At 35.0% G+C, this 21,568-nt stretch overlaps 1 protein-coding gene across 4 annotated transcripts in view; it reads left to right on the top strand.

Moving 5' to 3' along the window:
* The first annotated feature begins 2,450 nt into the window (after nt 1-2,450).
* The window catches only part of LOC129748318 (N-acetyl-D-glucosamine kinase), a 77,275-nt gene continuing 58,157 nt past the window's right edge, over nt 2,451-21,568 (top strand). The window contains exons 1-2 of one of the 4 annotated variants that reach the window (XM_055742893.1): nt 2,451-2,612; nt 3,340-3,544. In XM_055742893.1, the coding sequence (XP_055598868.1) occupies nt 3,513-3,544 (32 nt within the window). In that variant the 5' untranslated portion in view covers nt 2,451-2,612; nt 3,340-3,512. Of the gene's footprint in view, nt 2,613-2,688; nt 2,855-2,950; nt 3,047-3,178; nt 3,545-21,568 lie in introns of those variants that run through there. The other 3 variants (XM_055742867.1, XM_055742887.1, XM_055742877.1) reach the window with 3 other exon arrangements.

Raw genomic sequence — 21,568 nt, 5'->3', positions numbered from 1 at the left:
ATAAAATAGATCATTTCTCCACAGAGAAATAACGTACAACAAAAGTAAAAATGTCATTTTGTAGGGTTTTTATTGCACTTTAAGGAAAAAAATACATAAAAATCATTCGTCAGCTTTTCGGATGAATTTTTGAACTTTTTTTGTGATGCCACCCATTATTTTCTGCACAGTACTGCTGGTAACCTCATTTGCAATCTTGTTCCACCACTTTTCCATTTGAGCGGGTTTTTTCATGATTCTGCCACATTTCTTCAGTTTGCTTTTAACTATTGCCCAATATTTCTCGATGGGACGAAAATCCGGACAGTTTGGTGGATTGATACTTTTTTCAACAAAATCGTTCTTGTTCTCCTAATACCACTTAACGACATCCCGGCTGTAGTGGCAGCTTGCCAGGTCCGGCCTGAACTTCACTGGACCTTTGTGGGACCGAATGAATGGCAAAAGCCTCTTCTGGAGACATTCTTCTTTGTAAACATTTCCATTCATTGTGTCCCCAGTGATGAAAGTCTTAGTCTTCTTCCCACAACTACAGATCCCTTGCCAAATCATCAACTTACGAGCAAATTTATCTGCGAAAACAAACTTGAATCTACCCAGAAGGTAAAATTTGTTACCGGGTATTTGTCCAAAATCCATTTTGACGTAAGTTTCGTCGTCCATCAAAATCCATCCGTTGTACTTGGTCAACACTTTCTCGTACAACTTCCTTTCTCTGGTTTTGGCAACCAGGTTTTGTTTCAGCGTCCTGTTGGGGTGTTTGCTTGCATGATACGACCGCAAGCCTTCGCGCAAACAAATTCGTCGAGCTGTACTGTGGTTCGTCTTGAACTTTTTCGCCAAATCACGCAAGGAGATTCCAGGATTATTGTGAACTGATCTTATTACCTTTGCTCGCAGCTTCCGGTCATATGTTCCACTTTTACACCTGGTTTGTTTTGCTCGATCCACCGTAAGGGTCTCCCGGTAACGTTGCAGCACCGAATTTACAGTCGATTTAGGATAATTCAGGAATTTCGCGATCTTTACCCTTGACCAAGTCGGTTTCTCTACGTAAATGTGCAGAATTTTCTCTCGCCTTTCGCGTTCCATAGTCGATAATTTTTGATTGACTCTTTCAATCTTGATGAAATTTTCACCACTAACGGCGTGTTCGTAAATTGATTTTTTTCTATCGAAGTGATTTTTTTATCGATGCTGGCGTTCGTAAATTACAAACAAACGTATGCAAAAGCATTGGGAAGTGATTTGACATCTACCAAACAAATCGATCGACTGATGCATCACCCGAAAAAAATCAATTTACGAACGCGCCGTAAGTAAACAAACCATCCGGATCAAAACACTGTTAATAGATTCGCGAAGTGACAACTAGAGGCACTGCAGTAAATGAAAAGATGCGACCAGATGCTATGTGAAACAGACTTCATTCAAATCATACTGAAGAACTGAAGTTTTTTAAAGGCCAAGTATTTTCTATAAAAAATAATAACGAAATTAGAAAAGGCTAAAATTTGAGTCTGAAAATTCGGTTCATGAGGTGAAGAAAGCAAAGCCAAAATTGGAACTTAGAAATTTTTCAAAGGTCAGAAATTCGGAAAACCTACTAAGTTTAACATAGTTATTAGTTGAAAGTAGATATACTTAACTCAGCATTATGTTGGAAATGTTTCACCAACACATTCGGCGAGTAGCATAAAATCAAATATAGTATAAAACCAATATACTTCACTCTTCAAGAAACAAGGCGACACATCAAGCACGCCATCATGTGGAGAAAGTTCCAACTATCACGTATAAACTTCGACGATCTGAACTATTTCTGACGGATATCTGACATGTAGGTGGTGCTGTTGTCGCTTAAGGCGGTGATGGTGGTACTATCAGTGACTTTAGTAGGAACTTTCGTCAGTAGGTGGTGCTGACATACGTGTCCTTGATGAGATGTATGGGGAAGGCTGACAGTGGGGTATATTGGTTTTAATATATTTGATAAAATGTTTGTGATTTTTTAATATTTATCAATAAATTACACCGAGCACCAAGCTTTCCGTGTAACTCACCACCCACCGCTGAGAGAAAGGAGAGCGCGTGAGAGTATTCGCAAATGAGAGAAGAGAACTCAAATTCCATTCGCGCGCGGCGCGGTTTTCCAGCAGCACGTGGCGATAAGCAAAATTTCTCCTTTCACGCGGCTGCGCCAACGATGTATGTATGATAGTTGACTTTGCTACACAAGCATATGGGTTGGTTGATTTCTTGAGGCGCAAACACGCGCCCCTCATTTCTACTAGGTAGTAGCAGCTCCACTGACTCGCCTTACCACAAAAGTTTGCATGTGTGACTTGTTGGCACCAGTTAGTGACCACTAATCCAGCCCGGGGAGAGAAGTGTCTGTGCAAATTGTTCACCGACCGACATTATATCAAAAACAAATGTCTCGCGACCAGTTTTGCTCATTCGCGGCTGAGTATTGGACCCTGGTGGATCGGAATAAAAGTGGTTCCAAGTTTTTGAAATAGTGGGGTGTTCTCTCATCAAGTATAGAGAAGCAAGTTCTTGTTGGCTTCCCCCCATCCATAAGCCCCACAAACCACAAGGCGGAAGTGAGAGTGAGTGAAGTGAAAGATACCCAGTGGGCGAGTTTTGTTGTTGTTTTTCCCCCCATTGCATTCCCTTCTGCATTTTTGTTTGTTTCCCGAGCAACTAATCGATTATTACGTGCGAAAGTGTGTTTAGAAGATTGGCAGCGAAGTGTAAAGCACAAAAACAAACAGAAAATTACAGTTGTTGCAGCTACTGAAGTTGCTGCCAAGATAGCCAACTCAATCATACCCGATAGTCGTGCCTAAGTGTGAGCCCGTCTGTCTGCGAAGTTGTTCTCGGTACTCGGAGCCACGACGAGTCTTCAGCAGCCAGCAGCTATGCAAATATTTCTGCAAGGCCACGATTGTTTGGTTTGAAAGTGGACACGACAGCAACTTTTTTTTAACTATTACTCGCACCTAGTCTATCGATATCGTCATGCTGTACTCGAAAGCATCCTGTATGCCATAAAGCTGACCGGATCAGTTCGATTTGTTTACACACCCGTTTTTCCCCCTTTTCCTACCGGATCCAGCCAGCTTTATGAGATTGCCATTTAACTTGTTCCACATATCTATAAACCTACTCCTAGATTGGACAGAGCCAAGCCAAAGTGAACAGCAAAAATTTGCAATCAGTTGCCTGTCGGTCGGCTGATAAGATAGCCCGAATCCTGAGCTCTTACGCCTCGCCAAGTACGCTTCGACGAGTGACAACTCTATTCAAACAATCTTTCGACGGCTGACTTGCCAGGTCCAGAAATAGGTTCGGGTTCGTTTAGTGAGGTACCACCAAAACTCTGTTGTTGCCTTCTTGCCCCAGTATAGTGTGAAAAAAAAAGTGAAAACTCGAACATCTTCTGAGTTGAGTGATTGTTTTTTGTGAAGAACAACGGGATTCAATCGTTAAAAGAACAAACCGCATCAATGGCACCAGTTTATATCGGAGGCGTTGAAGGGTAAGTGAAAACGATGGCTTGTTCAGAGAAAATCCTAAAGTCAGCTTTGATTGACAACTAAATGAGACAATTCACGGTAGAGAGAAGACAGCTAGATTTCGTTGAACGATAGGGGATGACACATTAAATCAAATTATCTAGGAAGTAAGAAAATTGTTGATATAACTTATCTCTTTTTCATAACCATTCAATTTTAGTTTTTGAACTCCGAGAAGACCAGAAGCTTTGGAAGTATGTGGAAAGTATTAAAAAGGATTAACATTAGGTAAAGGTTTATGGTTTTATGGCGATTTTTGGAATATATTTTATTCTTTGCTCGGGTTCAGCTTCATGTTCAGAATTCAGATTTATCCCAGGAACAAAAATGTTTTAGATGGGACCTTGTATTTCGCCTTCGTTCCTGTAAAAATCGTTTTTTATAGTGTTGTTTATAGAAACATGCCTCTATTTGAGCATATTCGTTCCAGAGAACCAACAGACTGTTTTTATTAAACAAACACCTGAAGCACGCAATCCAAAACTAAATGTAGATCGAAAATTGCATTCCTTCCTTTCTGTTCTGCCAATAACAATCACCGAACAAGTTTCGCTTTTATTCCTTCCGATTATCGTCGAGGGAAGGCGTCCGTCGTCGGTGGTGAATACTGGATAAACCAGTTTCAAGAACAACAACATTTTTTGTTGTTGCTGTACCGATCAAGAATCGATCACAGCCACGCCAAAGTATGTAGATTTCGTGCAGAGCTGATTTACCTAACCCCGGTGTGTTGCAGATTTCTAACCATCTCGCTACGACAGCTGATTTCAAGTCTATAACAATATTAGAAAAAAAAATCAACTGATTGCGTCAATAGGTGGGCCTACGTGACCACGAACAAATTCGAAGGGCTGATGAAAGTCCCTTCATCGAACGAGGCCGCAAGGTTGGTTGATCGGACGCGTAATTATAGCGCCTGATCTTCGGCTGGGCAGAACCAGTTTTCCCTATCATTTTCCTTTCAAACTCATGACGAAATTGAGAGTCAAAGTTTGTACGACGTTTTAGCACGATTAGGTCATAGCAAAACCGATTGAACTTTGTGACCCTTGAATGGGGTTTACTGCAAGGTTTATTAAATGAGGACTTGTGATCATTCTACACAAGTATTTTGAGTAATATAGCTGAGATCTTTAAGCTTAAGATCTCAACTGTTGATAGACTTAAGCGTTGGCTTCAGTAAATCCTCACAGCCCCATAGAGAAACTCGATCCGATAAGCTCAAAACAAGCTATGTAGTTTATCTATAAGTGGGGAGTCCCACTGGAAACAATCAAAAACTTCAGTGCTTTTGTTGTTGGAAATTATGATTTGCCTCTGCTTTTTTTTCTCAACTCAATTATTCGAGTCACCATCCCACGGAGGAAAGCTGCTTTTGCGTTTTTGTAATGGTTTGGAAATTGGAATAAGATGCTACAAATTTTCGAAAACTGAAATGAATCTTATATCAACGCATTCTTTGAAATTTGTAGTTTACGCCAGTATACATTTTGTAGGGGTTTTCTGAGGATTAGTATGATGTATGGTCGTGCAAAGATAAATTGAAGTAGGCTGTCAGTTTCCCGTCATATTTGTAAGTAGAAAAAAAATACTTTAAAGTTTAAAAACTTAAATTCAAATAAAATAATAAACTCAGCTTGTATAAGAATTAATGTTGTCTGAATATAAAAACTGTAAAATAAACAATTGCAGTGCACTTTTTACCGTTTTTCTACGCCATGTAGGTAGAAGTTACAACGTCGGAAAATCACATTGAGGTAAAAAATGTCACTCAACAAAAAAAGTTACTACTTCATTTTGATATCTAGTTCAAAATGATGAAACCTAAGAAAAAAAGTTTTAAATGGCCAACAAAATTTTGAGACTTCAATTCAATGTTTTAAAGTTTGTGGAAATCGGTTCAGTAGTTCCTTAGCTGTAAGGTGCAGGATCTGGCGTTCAATACAATTAAACTAAATAGATAATTTCAATTTAGAAAATGCATTTAAATTTTAGAATCACACAAGTAGTTTAAAACTCTGCAAAACACGAAAGCCCTAACTATCATTTACAACTAACTATTCGATTTTTATTTCACCTTCCATTTTCATTTCTGTCTAAGCCCCAATTTTTCAGTAAATCGTGTAGAAAAGTTAATGGCCCTTATTTTGCGCCACGCGCGAGGGGACGATATTCGAGTCACCGGAGTCACGCATTTCCAGGAATTGCTTTAGTTGAGGAACTTCACTTCGGATAAACTTTGGGAATGAACCTCTGTCATTTCCATGTGCGGTACGATGGAGGGAAGGGGGTGATCGGAGTGAAAAAAGCGTTAAAAATGCACGAAAACGCTTGAACTTCTATGAAAATTTAGAACTTTTCCTAGTCGGTAGATTTCTGAATTTTCAAAAAATTTCATTTCTTGAGAATGTTTATCAAAAAGAAGAGGTTATTTGAATTGCCGTTAAAGTGATAAATTTAAGTTGCAGTCAAATTTTCCATTGGGCACTTTAAAAGCTTAGGACTTCTACTGGCAGTCTCACTTTATATCCTTTCTTTTAACATTGTAATCATTACTTAATGTTATTCGTTTAAAACCTTTTTTTTTCGCTGTAAAATTCACGGAAGTTTTTTTTTATTCAGTTTGACGGATTTTTTTTTGTTCAGAAAAGAGTTTTTACATTTTTTTGTATCAAAAATTGCATAACAACACGGGCTAAAAGAACTTAATTTCATAAACATATTTGTTGATTTGTTGTCTTTTTTATAAACTCCGCTTTTAGATGAGGTTTAAATTTCTTCTTTTCTACCTTACCAAGAATCTTTTTTTTTTTCTAAAAAAAATCACTTCAGAATGGTGGTTAGTTTTAGACCAAACTTTCAATAGCTATTTTAGATCGAAAGACACATGGACCAAGGATTTCGGACGCTTCCTTAATTATAATTTTTAAGAAAAAAAGGTCTATTTCCATTTTTCTCATGTTTTGAAGCTTGAGCGTGGATGTAGTTTTTGAAAACTGCCTGTCAAATAGTTGTCATTAGTATGAAATATTAGATGAACAGATTTTTAAACATTCTGTTCAAACAGTTAGTTGAAATAATAATAAAGTTTTGAGATGGTTAGTATAATTCAATTTGTTTTTTTTTTTTATAAAGAAACGAATTAAAAACAGACTCGTACGTATAACTTAAAGAGCCAAAAGCATTTTTTTCGTTTATTTCTCCGCAAAAATATATCATCGCCTGCTTAACATGATTTAATTAGAAAAAAAAAGAAAAATGAAGGGTTTTTCTTTTTTTTCCTCGTGATGGCCTTTAAATAAACTTCAACTCTGCATTTATTGATACACTTTTAATTGTAACCCCGATTTAGACAAAAAACATCCCATTCTGTTTCTAAATACAATAAAAGTAATTAATCAATTTCCAAAGAAGATGCATTTAATTAAAGAATCACAGAAGTAGTAAAAATGTCCACATCAAAAAAGCTCTAAAGCTCACATTTTCACCAACTATTCGAATAATCAAAATTAGCACAGATCAAACGAGTATGGTTTTTAAAACTAGTTAAAGATACTTCCGGGAACATGCAAATACGGGAGTGAGCGAAAACAAGGCCTTTCTCCTACCACACACGAAAAAAGCACTTTCTTGGTGAAGATGTTCATTTTGGAACTCCCAAATTTCCAGAGTTCAGAATCATAATTAATTGTTTTATATCAGAATTAAGTTAAAATTTAGAAATAAAATTCTTCGGCCACAATTCACAACAAGGAATGAATTTCAGGATATATTAAAACAACACGATTCCCATTTCCGAACTACTATTCAGAAAAATATAACATAATAATAAAGAAAAAATCAGAAAAACTCATCTCAAATATTTGTTTTACGAACGTATACATAGTTGCAAAATGTGAATCATTAAAATTTCATTGTGTTAACCTCGCGCTGATATAAAGAAGCTCGGGAAAAACATATAATTGAAATGTTTTTATTTAAATGTTCTTCTGTTTAATAACAAATGTGTTTTCATTTAAAAATTTACATTTGTAGAGAGAGATTCCTTAACCCTCATCCGCATTAGATTTCATTACCCTAATCAGCACTTGTGGTATCAATTTGACACCACAAGCTCAAATCGTTATAACTTTTGGCGTGTTAGACCGATTTAAACAAAACTTACATCAAAAGAAACCTTATAATGTCATTAAAATATGTTTAGAACATTATATACAGCTAAATTAATTTTTACGGCCTTATCGGTGAAAGTTATGTTCTCATAGTGAGAACATTTCAAGAATTGAAAATTATAGATGGATAGAAGAAGATTAGAAGAAAATTATAGGTGTTGAAATGAGCGGGTAGAATTTTTTAAGAAGCATTTTCACCACATACTTAACTTTTGTTCAATCACGGATCAACTATTTTGAAATGTTAGAATCGGACAGGGTTGAGTCTAACACAACACAATAGTTGATCTTGCGTGGTTCGCACTGCGAAACTTGCAGTTCGTTCGCACTGCAAGTTTCGCAGTGCGAACCACGCAAGATCAACTATTGTGTTGTGTTAGACTCAACCCTGTCCGATTCTAACATTTCAAAATAGTTGATCCGTGATTGAACAAAAGTTAAGTATGTGGTGAAAATGCTTCTTAAAAAATTCTACCCGCTCATTTCAACACCTATAATTTTCTTCTAATCTTCTTCTATCCATCTATAATTTTCAATTCTTGAAATGTTCTCACTATGAGAACATAACTTTCACCGATAAGGCCGTAAAAATTAATTTCCAAACATAAATCACGGTGATTAATCTTAATTAATATACAGCTAAAGTTACAAGTTTTCTCGTTATTCAGCGTGAAAGAAAAAAAATCCGAAAAAACATGCCTCACGGAAACTGCTGTAGTTCATATATAACACGTCCAAAAAAATATTTGTCTTATGCATATGAAAGCTGAAGTTAATGCCTACATCATGAAGACAAGAAATACTTTTTTTAATTTTTTTTAATGAAATGGTCACAAAAAGTTCAAAAAAGTGGTCTAAAAAACCTACTAAATACTGTTTGAGCGATGGTAGAGTTTTGAAAAAAATATGACTACAAAATGTATTAAAATTCCAACATTTTGCTGTCTTTAGATTTTTGATGCAACAAAAATTGAATTTACTGGAATTTTTCAAAGTTCACTACCTACTTTGCGCGATTTTTTTACAAATTGAAATTTCATCTGTTTTTGTGGTCCACTGTCAGGTTGTACCCAGATTATCAGTGCTTTTACTTTGTTTGGACCAATCAAGAGTATATTCATTAGAAAGCACATTTAATCTACATTCTAGTGAGGTGCTACAATTCACGCTGTGAGATTTCACAAAAATATGAAAATTATAAACGTAAAATCATTCATGAATTTCTAGAACTACAAGCAGCGGTCCAGCAAAACGTGTTTGTTTGCTCTCCGAGTAGGTACGGTGGGTGGTGATTCGGGCAGAGAGCGAAGCCGACAGACGAAATAATGATGCGTGTCGTGACTAGCAAACGAGAACTACTGTCAATAGAAAATTTCCAACCGCGAAACGTACGACACGCATCATTATTTCGTCTGTCGGCTTCGCTCTCTGCCCGAATCACCACCCACCGTACCTACTCGGAGAGCAAACAAACACGTTTTGCTGGACCGCTGCTTGTAGTTCTAGAAATTCAGGAATGGTTTTACGTTTATAATTTTCATATTTTTGTGAAATCTCACAGCGTGAATTGTAATAATACGACGTAGGCGCGGTAAAACCTACTTACATGGACTCTTGGGAGCTTAGGATAGGAAATTATCCTTGTGCTTTGCAATCCCTTTTCCTGCCCCTTTCCTACCCTGACCAATCCTAACCCTTGTAGCAAAATAGTCATGATAAGTTTACCAGCCGGGAACCCTAAGCGTCTACCTCCAATGAAGGCAACGGAGTCACGTGCACATCACATTTGTAAATTCTCTGGCTGAGCAGTTGACAACAGTCTTCAGACTAATCCAACTGCTAATAAAATGTTAATAAATAATAATTCAAACGACTTAAATAGATTTTACTTTTGTGGTGTCAAAATGACACCAAAAGTCGGAAAAGGGAGTTTTTTTGTCCAGGCTTCCAGGGTTCGTCCATGAAAAAAGTAAAAATGCAATATTGAAGAACTTTTGAATTCATTTAGGGTCCCCGAAGAAAATTTTGTATTTTGAAGCTTCTGAAAAAAGTTACAAGCCTTCAAACTTGCAATGGTGTTAAAATGACACCCAAATGCGGATGAGGGTTAATGAGCTCCCTAGTCGATATATTTTTAATTCGCTGGTATAAAAAATACGAAAATCATCTTTTTTCCACATGTTAACGCATTGAAGATCATCGATTCGCAGATTGAAGTTGTATCAAAGGATATCGAGATTTATTTTTATAAAAAATGGGATAAACAAGTTTTCATTTCTTCACTAGTTATGAAATTTTAGGGGAGTGTGGGGTATCATGGGCCACTTTTTTTCTTTGCTTCACAACTTCTTTATTATAAAAGATAAAAAGAAAATAATAAATGGACTACATTTTAAGGTATTATTAGATTTTTTTTTATTTTTCAAAGAAATTAATTTCCCCAAGTAATGTCTGTTTAAAAAAAAGTATATTTTTATGGATTTTAAAAAATTGTGGGGAATTGTGGGTCGCCAAATCTAAATTGACCAGATAACGTGCATAGTTTATGATTTGACTCAAAATTTATTTAGGTATTTTAAAGTAATTTTAGATGAGGAAATTAAAACGAGAGTTGTGTATGATCGAATAATTCGTTAAACCTGGCTTGCGAACGTTTCGGCAAAATTCCGGTCAAAATATTTTTCATAACTCTTCATTTGGCATAAGAAAACTTTACAGATAGGAAAAACGTATTTTAAATTCTTATTATTTATAACAACATAAGAATATAGGTGGCCTAAAATACCCCACAAAATGTGGCCCACGATTCTCCACAAACTATGATTTGTAAATGCGTTTGTTTGACTTATTGATGTTTCATCAAAAACTCCTTTTCGACATGAATGAACATGACAAAACTAAGATCATAAGCATATGATCATATTTTTGTTATGAACTTTAGGTCCCCCATCGATGGAATTTAATTATGTAAGTAAATTTTTATTTTTTTTAGCTTGATAAACAAAAGAAGCATATGTTGCGTTTTTAAGTCATTAACATATAGAAAAATATGCTTACGCATAGCGACGGCGATGACAGTTGGATTGAGATTTTTATCTCAACACACATCTGAGATATTTAGAGTGGAGAACAGCTGTTTTGGTGCATATATTTTGGCATCGTCAGATTTTGTCTATCACCTGCTCTCGTTTTGATGCTATGGCTCGAATAATTCTAAAATTTAGCAATTTTTACTGAATTGCAGCTGAATAAAAACTTAAAATTGATGTTAAAATGTATTTCATGAAGGATCAAGATTTTGCCTAGATTCTTCAATTTCAAAAATACGAAGCTAAAAATGAAAAAATCAATTGAAAGTTATGTCACTTTTTTATATCTGACGTCACAAAAGGGCGTTTAAAATTTTTTTATGTTAAAAATTTTAGTTGATTTATGTTGACGACAGCAATACGATTTGTTTTCGAATTTATCTAAGATAGAACTGTAAGAAAATCAAAAAGCAAACTTATGTGATTTTTTCTCAAATGTCTAAAATTATTCGCAGTTGTCGAGAAAGTTGGTCATTCAATCAAAACTTTTTTTTTCCAAAAAATGCACCTATTTTTCAACACTCTTAAATCAGTCAAAATAAGCTCTTAATTTTTTTTGCACCAAAGTGATTTTTGTTGTCTTATGCTATCAGAATTTCTTTTCTTTTGTTATTTCTATAAAAAAAAATGTGATTATAGAAAAATTAAAAATCAATTTTTGTTTTAATCATACCCTCTTGTGGCCAATTTGTTACTATCCTCAAAAAAAACGATTAAAATTTTGTTCCATTCGATTCGGATTAAATAAAGCTTAAAATAAGATGTTTCTATACTTAATTTCAGAATTTTATTTAGAATTTGAAATCAAACTCTTAGACCACAATTCACAATGAGAAATAAATTTCAGAATTAATAAAAACAACACGATATTCGAATCCCTATTCTGAATAATACAACAGTATATAAGTGTTTTTAAGATCAGTTTTAAGTTAATCCACGAAAAAAAATGCGTGGCTACTTTAAAACCGTTGTCATGATAATTAAACAATTTCTGAGTTTTAGTATTTTCAATCACGACATATTGTTACATAAATTTACTAAAAGTGCTCATGAAACATTATTGCAATTACTATGTACCTGGTAATTTTTGACAACTCGAAATTGTTGTTGTCGAAAAGATCAAGATTATTTCATCATAATTTCTATTCCAATAAGCATCCGCGTGTCTACAAAATACTACGCGCATAGTACTTTTGAGAACAAAATATATTTGACTCAAAAAATCATTGCGTATTTTAAATTTTACCGTCGGGTATGATAATTTTAAATACCATGGTTTCGGAGAAGCTGATCGTGACTGATCTCGGTAAATATTCTTGTTAAATACTAATTAGTGATCTTTAATTATCAAACTCTTGAACAAACAAACAAAATTAGGGCTTCTTTCAAATTTTGTAACATTGAAAAACCTTTCCAGAGCGTCGGAAGAACACAGCCGAATTGACCGACATATGTCGGAAGTGTGAATTTTAATTAGTTAAATAATGTCATAATGCGTAGTAATTTTGCTATTTTAATAAAGCTCTTGCATACTGATCTCTATCATAACACATACTAGCACATACTAGCACACATACGAAACATATCAATTTTACTACACCCGAAGTAAAACAACGCATCCTTTCGTTGACAATTTTACTAAAACGCAGTCAAATTTACTATGCGCAGCCAAATTCAGCATATGGTAAAATAACTATGCGTGAGGTACTTTAAACAACATAACATATTTCACTCAAAAATATGGTATGTATGTATGTATGTATGGTTCCCCCATCGGTAGCAAGGTGCTGCCTATGTCTGTGTGGCTTGGCCTTCGAATTTCTTCTAGGGCTTCCACGGTCCGATGGTTCGTCGAAAGAAGGCATCCAACCCTTAGAAACCTACAATGGCCGGCTACCCGTGCCGCTTGCAATAATCTCTTTGGGTTATCCCCAGATGCATTCCTTCTAGAATTATATGTATCTGGAAATGCAAGGAATAATATTGTATTGGAAATATTTAGTAACATAACAATATAAAATAATATAATATGATATAAATATAATACGCTTATAAGCACGATTCAAATGAAAAACCATCAAGAAATATCATTATATTTTTAAAAAGGATACAGCACATATCATTGAGGAGAATAAATTATCATCTCACTATTAAACAGCGACAGTTGCCTCTTCTAAAGTCAGCGAAGGAACTTGATAACATTGATATAACAGATAACACCATCTTTTTCATTATGCACACGTTTTTAAAGCACATAAAGTTATCAAAAGTGTGATGCTTTGTTTGAACCCAAAGCTTATATTGGACACTTTCAACCTGTGTGGCTCGAAAAATTTTATTTTCGGTGCAATTTCAAATACTCTCCCATTGTTTAGAAACGAGCCTTGATTGGAACCACAGAAAAGTGGAACATGTTTACATCACATCATTGGATACGAGCCTTAACGTGATCCACACATGTCAAGCACGAGAGAGGAAAAAGAGAGTGGTCTAAAAATAATAGGTATAAGAATAAAAAGAGATGGAACGTCCTCACCGGTTTTTTCTGCTTTTGCTCCTGATGTTTCAACAAGGTCATGTCGAGACATGTTTCGAACATCACCACAGACAGCCTCCTCAAATCAACGGAACACAACCACCTTAATTCCCTCCGCCCCAAGGCTCATTCTTTCGTTCAACCCGAAGCCATAATCCCTTAATTCCTTAAATTAGGAAACCTTTATCCACCACAACAATACAGGATAGATTTTTTTTCACTCCAACGCTGAACTTTCGGACGCGCATTATGAATTCGAACCAATAAAAACGCACTTCAGTCCACCCCTTCCACAAAGAACTTTATCCTTCACAACACCATCACACATTACCGCTCGCAAATTTAATACAACAAAACACGAAACGAACCGCACGCGATCATCACTTCCATGATCAAACATGCTCTATGATTTTTCCACTTATTCCAGAAAAAAAAACATAATTTTACAATGAGAAACTCCTTAAACTTCAAAAATTTAATTTTCACCACGACGGAACGAAAAAAAACACGTGCGATACCGATATTTCACTCAAAAATATGGTTGGCTGTTATTCATTTAAACCACCGATTTAGTAGTTTTGCTATGCTTTTCTTTTGAGTGTAGTTACAACGTTGGAAAATCAAAAAATTCTGAAACCTAACAAAAAATGTTTTGTGTGACAAGCAAAATTTTGAGACTTCAAGTAATGCAATGGTGTAAAGAAATCGGTTCGGTAGTTTTTTAGCTGTGAGGTGCAGGATCTGGCTTTCCCACTATTTTCACTTGCCGGGTCTTAGTGTAACCAAAACACACGTTGGTACTTTGAGTGTTAATGCAACTACAATATACAATATGATATGAAAAAGTTCAAAGCCAGAAATTTATTGACACGTGTAGCTCCAATTCAGTTGTCACAATATCATTAGTCGCGATGATTAACGATGCAGGAATAGCTTGAACATATACTGCATTCCAAAGCGCTCAGAATGGCTGCAATTGAATAGCAGACATTCTTCTGACGTGTTTGCTTGATAGATGAACGTATTTAGTCAGATCAATTATACGGTTTTTTTTCTTCACCGTCACAAAAAAATATTCTTTTTTGTTCGAGTTTTCGGTTTTGAAAGTTCAAACCATAGGTTGATATTTCTAAAAAAGCTTATACAAAAAAAAAACTCAAGTTCACCTCAAGTTGACGAAATGCCGTAGAGCTATACTTGACCAGACAAAACCGTCTTCATCAACTCAAGTAGGTACGGTACATAGGTTCAATCAACTGTGAAATAATCCGGTTCTTTTCGTAGTTTTTTTTCTCCATTCAAGAGTTCGGTTTTGTTTTCGATTTCTAGCTCACCAACTCATCAGTTTACTTACATCATTAATTGGTCGAAACTGGTGAAGAGGTGCATGGCTGGCTCGAACACCTACGATACGATTGATGACAAGCTCTCACTCGCTGAGCTGACTAAATCGAGGCACGTTTTTTACCTATTTGTTTGATTCAGCTTGCTGACGTTCACAATTGCATTAACAGCCGGTTTATGAACTTTAAAACGTCCGAGTTTTACCATTTAAAATATAAAATCTTAATAAGAATGTGGAACATAAATTAGGCTAGAAAATCAGAGTATCTCAAAATAGGGCTTGTGATACAGCTCAGTTGGCAAGTCTGTTGCTTCCTGAGCCGATGTCCGTGATTTCGAGCCCAAGAGTAAACATCTAACACAGTTGTACCGGACAAGTTTTTCAATGACGATCCGCCAACTGCAACGTCGATAGAGTCGCGAATGCCATAAAGATAGTAAAACGACTATAATCGAATAAAAAAAAAAGAGTATCTCAATTTTTGAATACAGCTGATACAAAATTCGAAATGACAACTCACAAACAATCCACAATGGGAATGCAGATTTTGAATTTTGAGTCATACTTTCGATTTAAGGAAAAACAACGATTTACAGATGACACAAACATACAATTTGACACTTCCATCTGTACCGTTGAGCCGTCAACACGTACGCCGGAGCATCGTATCGTTGCTGTGTACCTGCAGGAACATTTTTCATTATTTATTTTTTCCTTACCTGTATTTCAATCAGCACTTTTCAGTGCTAAAATTATTTTCATTTCTTTTATTCATATTTTCTCTTTTCTTTCCAGCATGGGGAAGTCTTCGGCCGGCTCAAGGGCCGGAAGAAAACGGATTGCTGAACCTAATCCAGGGCCATCTGCCAAAAAAGTTGAAATTTCCAATTCATTCGATGTCCTTCATAACATCGGTGATGAGGAAATATTCATATTTAATTCTGATAAGAGTACTAAGAAACCTTCTTCTTCTTCTTATACTCTTAAAAACGAAAAGATTCCACCAATAACGGTCACGATTCCTGACTTCAATGCCTTTCGAAAAGAAATCGTCACTTCCGTCAAGGATGTGAAGATTTCTTTTCAGATCGGTCGAAGGGGAACTGCTCGTATATTGGCGGAATCTTTTAATGATTTTCAAAAGGTTTTAAATTATTTGAATAATAAAAAACACCAATTTTTTACGTACGACACTAGAAGTGATCGTCCATTTAAAGTTGTACTTCGTGGTCTCACTGGCGATCAGACACCGGATGAGATCACAGCTGAATTAAATTCTTTGTTAGGGTTTTCTCCAATTCAAGTAATTCAAATGAGGAAAAGAACCAACACGAATAATACCAGTAGTGTTGGTTTTGCTCCTGAACTTTATTTGATCCATTTTAAAAAGGATCAGATTAATAATTTAAAAATTCTGGAAAAGGCTCGTCTTATGTTTCATTGTCGAGTAAAATTTGAACCTTTTCGTAAATCTACTACCAATTTTTTACAAAATATTACGCAATGTCGTCGTTGTCAAGCTTTTTGTCACGGCACTAAAAATTGTAGAATGAATGCCAGATGCATGTTTTGCGGCTCATTCGATCATGAAAAATCTAAATGCCTTTTTGGTGGTGATAAGCCAAAAACAGAATTTTTTAAGTGTGCGAATTGCGCAGGTAATCATTCCTCGAATTCTCTAGACTGTCCCATCAGGGCAAAAATTATTGCTTCTAGGAAAAATCCCAAAGTTCTCAGAAAAGTTTCTTCTCCTCCTTCCTCTTTTTCGTCTTCACACGTCGGGCCGGCAAACAACCTGCCTGTTCGCGGTCAGCCTCGGCCTACATTGGAATCACGGCTGGGTAATACCCGAAGTGATTTTAATGTTACCTGTGCTGAATCTGCGCCCCAGACTCGTTGTTTATCGTTCTCAGAGGTGGTTGAAAATGGGATTCCCTCTTCAGGTTTAACTAATAAAAATGGGAAAAAACCAAGTCTCAACGTTCATGCGAAGGCTTGGGAAAATCCCCGAAATTCAAATACTTGTTCTTCTCCTTCATTTTCTGATCCTAACAATTTTGTTGATTTGGGTGAGATTACTGAGGAAAAATTAAAATTTTTGCATCAAAATTTAATGGAAATGATGCAACTTATGTTGAAAGCAAATTCAATGTTTGAAGCTTTTCAAACTTCTTTTAATTATGCTAACAAAATTATTATGACTTTACGATTCCCTCATGGATCCAAATAGATGTTTAAATATTATGAATTGGAACGCTAGATCTTTGCTGGCTAACCAAGATGAATTCTTTTTATTTTTGAAAACTCAAAACATACATATTGCTGCCATCACTGAAACTTTTTTAAAGCCAGACAATAACTTGAAAAGCAATGCTTTCTTTAAAATTTTACGGAATGATCGACTTGATCGACAAGGTGGGGGTGTAGCTATTGTCATCAATAGTCGTCTCAAATTTAGACTTCTTCCTTCTTTCAATACAAAAGTCTTAGAAACAATTGGAATTGAATTAGAAACTTCTATGGGGAAAATTATAATTGTTGCCGCATATTTGCCTTTCCAATGCAGCGGTGAACAGAAAAATTTTTTGAAGGGAGATTTACAAAAACTCACCAGAAATAAATCTAAATTTTTTATTATTGGTGACTTTAATGCAAAACACCGATCTTGGAATAATATTTCATCAAATTCTAATGGGAATATTTTGTTTAATGATTGCTCTGCAGGTTATTACACTGTTGAATATCCTAATGGGCATACTTGTTTTTCTTCAATTAGAAATCCCTCCACAATTGATTTGGTTCTAACGGATTTAGGCGAGCATTGTAGTCAATTAGTTACTCATGCGGACCTCGATTCAGACCACCTTCCAGTATCTTTCTCTTTATCCCAAAGTCCCATTGAAAACCCTTTAAAATCAACTTTTAATTTCCAAAAGGCTAACTGGGAGCGATATATGAATTTTATTGAACGTAATTTAGATGTAAACGTTCCACTGAATTCAATAGAAGATATTGATTTGGCTATAGAAAATTTGACAACTTCAATAGTCAATGCTAAAGCCGCTTCAATACCTAAAGTTAAACATAAGTTTTCAACCTTTAATTGATGATGATCTTCAGTTTTTGATACGACTGAAAAACATTCGTCGACGCCAATATCAACGTACTAGGGATCCTTATTTAAAATTTATTTATTGCGACCTTCAAAAAGAGATCAAACGTCGTTTAAATTTCATTCGTAATGAAAATTTTGCTAAAGCAGTAGAGGACATAAAACCCTACTCAAAGCCATTTTGGAAATTAACTAAAATTCTGAAAAAGCCCCAGAAGCCAATTCCTACTTTGAAAGATGGGGATAAACTTCTTTTAACTAATTCAGAAAAAGCTCAAAAATTAGCCCAACAATTTGAGTCTGCTCATGATTTTAATTTAAACGTTGTTAGTCCTATTGACGCTCAAATTTCCCTAGAATTTGATGATATTCTTTCAAAGCAAAATGTGTTTGATAGTTCTTGTGAGACAAATATTGATGAACTTAAATTGATTTTCAAAAAATTTAAAAATATGAAAGCTCCGGGGGAAGATGGGATTTTCTATATTCTTATTAAAAAGTTGCCTGAAAGCACTTTAAATTTTTTAGTTAAAATCTTCAACAAATGTTTTCACTTGGCTTATTTTCCCAATAAATGGAAAAATGCCAAAGTAACTCCAATTTTGAAACCTGGAAAAAGTGCTTCAGAGCCATCAAGTTATCGACCAATTAGTTTGCTTCCTTCTTTAAGTAAACTATTTGAGAGAGTTATTTTGAATAGAATGATGATTCACATTAATCAGAATTCTATTTTCCCTGATGAACAATTTGGTTTCCGTCATGGACATTCTACTACACATCAACTTTTGAGTGTAACTAATATGATTAACGCTAGCAAATCTGAAGGTTATTCAACTGGTGTTACTCTTCTTGATATTGAAAAAGCTTTTGACAGTGTTTGGCACAAAGGTTTAGTAGCTAAATTAGCTCGATTTGATTTTCCTGTATATCTCACCAAAATTATTCAAAATTATTTGACTAGCCGAACCTTACAAGTAAGCTATCAAAATTCATGCTCTGAAAGGACTCCCATTAGAGCTGGGGTCCCTCAGGGCAGTATACTTGGGCCAATTTTATACAATATTTTTACTTCTGATCTTCCTGATGTACCAGAAGGAAAAGGTAGAAGATTATTTGCTGATGATACTTTACTTTCAGCCAAAGGTCGAAATTTACGGGTGGTACGCAGTAGATTGCAACAAAATTTAAATTCTTTTTTGAATTACTTGAAAATGTGGAAAATTTCTCCTAACGCTTCCAAAACTCAACTTATTTTATTTCCCCATAAGCCAAGAGCAAATTTTTTAAAACCTAATGAAAATCATTCCATAACTTTTAATGGGGTTTCATTAGAATGGTCTGATCACGTGAAGTACTTGGGACTCACACTTGATCGGAATCTTACTTTTAAAAATCACATTGAAGATATTCAATCTAAATGCAATAAATACACTAAATCTCTTTATTCTCTCATCAACAGGAAATCCAGGTTGTGTCTGCGAAACAAGATGTTAATCTACAAACAGGTCTTTCGACCAGCGATAATGTATGCAGTTCCGATTTGGTCTAGCTGCTGCGCGACGAGGAAGAAAGCCATCCAGAGGATTCAGAACAAGGTTCTGAAAATGATTTTGCGGCTTCCACCTTGGCACAGCACCGAAGATCTTCATCGGATTGCAGGCATAGAATCGATCGAAGAGATGGCCAACAAAATCATCTCCAACTTTAGAGGCAAATCGATGCAGTCTTCCATCGCAGAGATTCGTTCTCTTTACAATTAAGTTAGTTTATAGGATTTAGGATTAAGTTTATACATCTTTTTTTTTTTTTTTTGCTTAACAGGATATTCTCCTTTAAATCAAATTATTTATTGCTAAAGCAAATTTAAATCAAATAAACAATGTTTAAAATTAACTGTATCAAAGAGTTGAACTGATCATAATTGATCTGAACACTTTAATTTAACTTTAATAATGTAACTTAAATGTAATGATTAAAAGACTAATAAAGACATATTAAAAAAAAAAAAAAAAACATACAATTTGTAATTCTCTTTGAACCTCTAAAAGAATTAATGCAAAGTGTTTCGACTCACCTTAGAGCGTTTATTGTTCTTAGTTCTGGGGGCTCGTTCAGGTGTGTAGATTGAGAAAAATACGTAGACCGTTCACCTGCTGGCTGGCTCAATTACCCCGGTGCGTGGCGTGGTAGTTGTTAAACGCCTTTCAGAATGGAGCAACTTTTCGAAAGTTCAGGCTGCTCTAGCTTGCCGGTTTCGCCTTTTTTTTCCCCCAAAACGAGTGGGAGGATCGCGTGGATGAACTGGATCTCCATTCCCCTTTGCGTGTGCTGTCCATTAAGAATGAGGAAGTGAGTGGATGGCATTTTCAGTTTGGTTTCGATTGAATTGGATGGTTCTGGAATGATATTAACTTTTTTTTAAAGATTATTAAGGAGTTTTTAAAAATTATAGCTTTAAGGATTTACCTATGAAAAAAGATTGAATATCCAATTTTATATCCCAAATCATCAAAGAGTTTCAAAAACGGACCAAAAAAAACTGATCTGTGCCAAATCTCAACAGTGTTTCAACTCAATCGGACTTACATTAAGGGTTCCTCAAAGCACTCAAAACTAAAAAAAAATCAGGTACAAACATAAAAAGAATAGAATAAAAACAGATATAAAAAAATGTTAGTCGTTTTTTTATATTTGTATTTTCAGTCCCAGAAATTCAATTTTCTTTCATTTTTTTTTTAAACAAAATAACACCAGACCTCGACGTTTTAGACATTTCAAAGTCATTTGGCATCAACATTTAGTTTTTATTTACCCAATTTTCATACGTGCACTACTGAAAGACTGTGGACTTTCCCCTTCCATAATTGGCATAGTCCGCTTCTCGAACAAAACCAATCCAATTCACTCAAACATCAGTGTACAAGTAGAAAAAAAATAGTCAACAGATTGAAAATCGAATGCATCTATCAACAATTCTTTTATATCTCACCAGCTATAGTTTTTGATATATTTGTGATGTCATAACGCATAAAGCACCAATTGCAGAGTGGCCACTCAACTTCAATTTTTCATTTCCCGCATTTTTTCCGATTATTCAATAATAAAAAATCCGTCCCAAAAGTTTAATTTTCTCAAGAAATCAATTTTATAATCAATAAGAACTTTAAGAAAAAGCCTAAATGAGAAAATGCCCAAAGTTAGGAACTGAACTGAAAGGTACCAATTTTGGTAATTTATTATATTTTTCGAAAGTAGTGATGATGTTAGAAAAAATAAGTAATTTACCATCTGAAACTTATTGCTGAATATGAAAAAAAGATACGTATTGTAGAAAAACTCATTCTCATTAAATGACACATTTCGTATAAATGGTTCAAAACAGCCGCAAAGAAGTTAATTCAAGTCTCAACGATGGTCATTTATAAATCTTGTGAGCAATTATTATTTATTTTAAAACCCTTGTTTCAATGTATTTTATAAACTTGGTAAAACTCTATGCTTTTCAAGAAAAAAGATTGATTTTCAAATCGTTTATTCAGCTTAAAAACTGGTTTGATTTCACTGTGATAGTTTAGCTTAGAAATTAACTGATGGTTTTTCGTTAATTTTATCCAACAATTATACCGAAATTTACAATTCTTACTCCTTAATATTTCTTCTGAATATACAGTACCGTTCATAATTGTATAGAAATTGGAAACAAGCGCACTGTCACTTCGACTTTGAACTTCCA

Source organism: Uranotaenia lowii, chromosome 1, assembly GCF_029784155.1.
Source record: "Uranotaenia lowii strain MFRU-FL chromosome 1, ASM2978415v1, whole genome shotgun sequence".
Lineage (NCBI taxonomy): Eukaryota > Metazoa > Arthropoda > Insecta > Diptera > Culicidae > Uranotaenia > Uranotaenia lowii.
The sequence above is the reverse complement of the archived record's forward strand: the minus strand, read 5'-3'. Positions and strand labels throughout refer to the sequence as shown.